At 35.9% G+C, this 4,190-nt stretch overlaps 1 protein-coding gene across 1 annotated transcript; it reads right to left on the reverse strand.

Annotated features, from left to right (window-relative positions):
• Positions 1–1,421: 1,421 nt before the first annotated feature.
• LOC131620707 (fructose-bisphosphate aldolase, cytoplasmic isozyme 2-like) lies at positions 1,422–3,939 on the reverse strand. Its single transcript, XM_058891855.1, has 3 exons — positions 3,781–3,939; positions 2,979–3,206; positions 1,422–2,471 (listed from the first exon to the last, which is right to left on the reverse strand). Exons 1-3 carry the CDS (start codon positions 3,806–3,808, stop codon positions 1,651–1,653), a joined length of 1,077 nt encoding a protein of 358 aa, XP_058747838.1. The 5' UTR covers positions 3,809–3,939; the 3' UTR covers positions 1,422–1,650.
• Between the last annotated feature and the right edge of the window lie 251 nt (positions 3,940–4,190).

Genomic DNA, 4,190 nt, shown 5'->3' on the forward strand with positions numbered 1-4,190 from the left:
ATCGATGGGGCAAACGGTGGTCAGTGGGGTTCTTTACCCTCATTTTACCACACCAATGTTGATTGATGTGGCGAAAACATTGATAAAATATTCCCATACACGAGGTCAATGATCTTGAAGACGCTTAAAATGTTCACAAGCGATAGAGTGGCTCTAAATTTGATGGTGAATTACTGGAGCCCAACATCGGGGGATGCCTGCAAACACCCTAAGCCTCAAGTCAGTGACCACTGAAAGGGAGAAATATTTTAAATCATTACATATCTTTTTATAGCAATATAGTTTCAAGAACCTAGAGCCTTCTAGGCAAAGGAGTTGTCCAATAAAGAGACAAACTTCAGAAAATTGTTCGTTTATTGATATAACAGCCTTCTCCGATCATTTTTCATGTTCATAGTCCTATATTTGTAACTTATAAAAAACTAGGCTTGTAAGGTCACGGCTAATTTGGACACTTTGATTGAGCCAAATCACTATTGTTGAATTTATAAATGGCAACAACAAAAAAAAAACCTTTAAGAATAATCATATTTACTTAATATTATTAGCTACACATTTTACAAAAGTTAATAGAAGAATAAGTAGTGAAGCAGTATTAGCCTGAAAGTATAAGGGGATCAGATTAGTTAAAAGAAAACTACACATTGTAACTATGTCTATCACTTTAAATTCTTTTTCAAACTTTTCAACCATTCATTATTCGGAAAAACAATTTAAGGAAAATTTGGAATATAATTAAATGAAAACAGGTAAAATTACCAAACATTAAATAAGAGATCCTGAATAATGCTAACGTGTGTCCTAAAGACGAAGAGTTCGGTTCTACCCGGCTCGAGGGATTAGTCTCAGCAGATGCGCGGAGAGAATACCCTGGTTTTTACCAACCAAAAAAACACATAATTAATTATATTTTTCAATACAAATTTTCTATATTTAGGTTTCTTAACGAGTGCCTTTGGGGCACATTTTCTTAACGAGTGCCTTTGGGGCACATTTTAGCTTTATCCTAGATAAGTATATCAAGGAATGGAAACAATATTAATCATGCCATAACCCAATACATCTAATAATAATTATACTCCAAATTTACCCACCCAAAGAAACAGTTTTTCCACCCAGAAACAACATATATTAAGGAAAGGAATTGAGAGAATATCAATTATGCCTTAATCTAATCCATTTAGTATTAATTATGCCTAAACATTTTAATCACTTACTATTAGTTTGGTCCTAATATGAAAAAAATCAATTACTAAATTAGTTAAGGCAATTATTCCTAATTTACCCTAATTTTAATTTGATATATCATTCAAATAAATATCAAATCAGTATAGATTTCCAATTTTAAATTTCTAAGACAAACACAAAATGGAAAAGCATAATTTTCATCAATTAAATGCGAAGAAAGCAAAGCTAGATAATTGCAAAGAAAACAAAGATCTTCACTTTATAATAGTGTCTCATAAAACCAAACTTTTCAAGACATATCCGCCAGATACTTGACAAAATAGATAGAAACAGGAATTATCAAAAGGTACAAAGAAAAAACAAAAACTCCAACCAATTATTTTGTCGTGAGTGAACCCCACTATACTCAAACAAGAAAATTCAACCCTCTTCTAGTCTTTAGGGAGAAGAAACCAACATTGATCAATACTTGTAGTCCGCAACATGAAGACTCTCCGTGGCACCAGCACCAAGGTTAGAGGCACCCTTGTAAGTTCCAAGAGTAGCCTCGGAGTTAGCCTTAGCTCTTGTCAACAAAGCATCTTGAGCTGCCTTCACATTTTCTTTCTTTCCACCCCATGCCTTTAGGGTACTCTGTTGAAGAGCCCTTCCGAATGAGAAAGAAAGAGTCCATGGCTTCTTACCTTCGAATTGGTTGATGGCATTGAGGTTAACACTGGCCTCTTCCTCACTCTGTCCACCAGACAAGAAAACAACGGCGGGAACTGCAGCAGGGACGGTTCTCTGCAAAGCTTTAACTGTGTGCTCGGCAATAACCTCGGGTGCAACCTTTGGTGAGTTGGATCCGGGGGTCACCATGTTTGGCTTCAAGAGAGTTCCTTCAAGGATGACATGATGGTCACTCAAGGCCTTGTAAGTTGCGGCAAGGACACGCTCGGTAATGGCGGCACACTTGAGAATATCGTGTGAACCGTCAACTAGGATCTCGGGTTCAACAATGGGGACAAGTCCGTTTTCTTGGCAGATGACGGCATAACGGGCCAATCCGTAAGCATTCTCATGGATAGAATGCTCGGATGGTTCGTTGGCACCGATTTTAAGCACGGCACGCCATTTAGCAAAACGTGCACCGGCTTCGTAGTACTTAGCACATCGTGCGCCAAGACCGTCAAGACCCTGAGTGGTGGTTTCTCCATCAGTCCCAGCAAGCTCAACGGTACCCTTGTCAACCTTGATACCAGGAAGAACACCAGCTTCGTTCAAGACATCAACAAAAGGCTTGCCTGCAGAAAATACATCCATGTCAGTCTATAAGAACAATATCAACATGGTTAATCTTAATTCACAAACCAAAGATAGAAACAACCCTGCCATAAGAAAATTCACATACCATTTCAAAGCCATTGACATGATAAGAAAACATGTTGAAATCAATTGTGACCAACCATGTTCCAGAATTTTAATAATCGAAAGCAATAGACATCATTATAATGCATTTTCAAAAGCATCCAACATGAAAACATGTCGAAGGTGATTGACAATAAATCATGGATCAAACTATTATGACAAAGCCATTAGACATCATTAAAATGCATTTTCAAAGCCATCAACATGGTAATAAAATGTTGAAGGTGATTGACAATAAATGATGTACCGAACTTCTATGACACAAAGCAATAGACATGATAAGAAAACATGTTAAAAGCAATAGACATGATAAGAAAACATGTTAAAACCAATAACAAAACAGTATAGATAAAACACAAATTATTCTCAGGAGTGAAGAGTACCTGCAGCAGTGCTTTGGTAAAGGGTTTCCTCAAAGAGGATAACTCCACTAAGGTACTGAAGAACGCCAGGGGCAGTGAAAAGAAGCTCCCGAAGAGCCTGTCTGTTGGATTCAACATTCTCAACATTGATGCTCGATAAACGCTTACCGATTGTTCCAGTTGACTCATCAGCAGCAAGAATACCCTTACCAGGTGTGCCGATGTAGGCAGCATTGGCAATAAGCTCATCTGCAAAAAATAAAAATCATTAATATTATATAACACAAATATAAACCTTTGCACACCAAATAATCATAACTAGACACAAACAACGCCGAATTATGAATATAAAACAATAAAACTGGTCTCAAATTTATAAAGTAAACAAATCATTATACCATAAACAGATCTATAAAACTAACTGCTGATTTTGATTCTCTCTACAAACTAGCCTGATTTTCAATTTATAGATTCAAAAACAGTAACATAAATTTTGAAACTGAAACTTAGATTAAATAACATAGATAATTAGAAACTAAAACATGCTAACTAATTTTTAAAAATTACAAAATTCTACAAACCAAACCCAAATCCTTCAAGGATCTGACATCACAACATAGTATAAAACAAAACAAAAAAGTTAGATCTGAGATTCACAAACTAAAAACACGCTAAAACAAAATCAACAACTACCGATCCATATAAATAAAAAAACAGAACCAAAAAAAAAATCAAGTAAAAACAAAATCAACAAGATCCAGAAGAATAAGACCGTGATAAGACTAGATCTGAGAAAAAGAAAGAAAGTTGAATATGAATCTACCGTGGTACTTGCTATTGAAGTGCGACATGATCGAGGAAGAAGAGGATTTTTTTGGAAAAGAATCGAGAGGGTTAGGTTAAGATTTAGGTGAGAGAAGAGAGTAATGAATTGAATTGGAGGGTTTTGGGTTTATATATAGTGATATTTGATGGATTGGGAAACAAGACAGAAAGTCGAAAAGGGAAAAGATGGCCTAATTTTCGATGTATTGGTATCGGTTATGTGTCTCTATGGACTGCCGTTGGATTCGGTAACTAACAACAAAGGCGGTTTTGGTTTTCAGTTTCACCGGCCCGGTTTTGTTGCTACAAAAGCCCGTTAGGTCCACCCATTTTCAAAGTCGTTTCTTTTCTATTACTCTTATCTAACTTAATGTTTTTATTTTTGAATAAGGTTGAATAATGTTTTAA

This window comes from Vicia villosa, linkage group LG7 (genome assembly GCF_029867415.1).
Source record: "Vicia villosa cultivar HV-30 ecotype Madison, WI linkage group LG7, Vvil1.0, whole genome shotgun sequence".
In the NCBI taxonomy this organism is placed as follows: domain Eukaryota; kingdom Viridiplantae; phylum Streptophyta; class Magnoliopsida; order Fabales; family Fabaceae; genus Vicia; species Vicia villosa.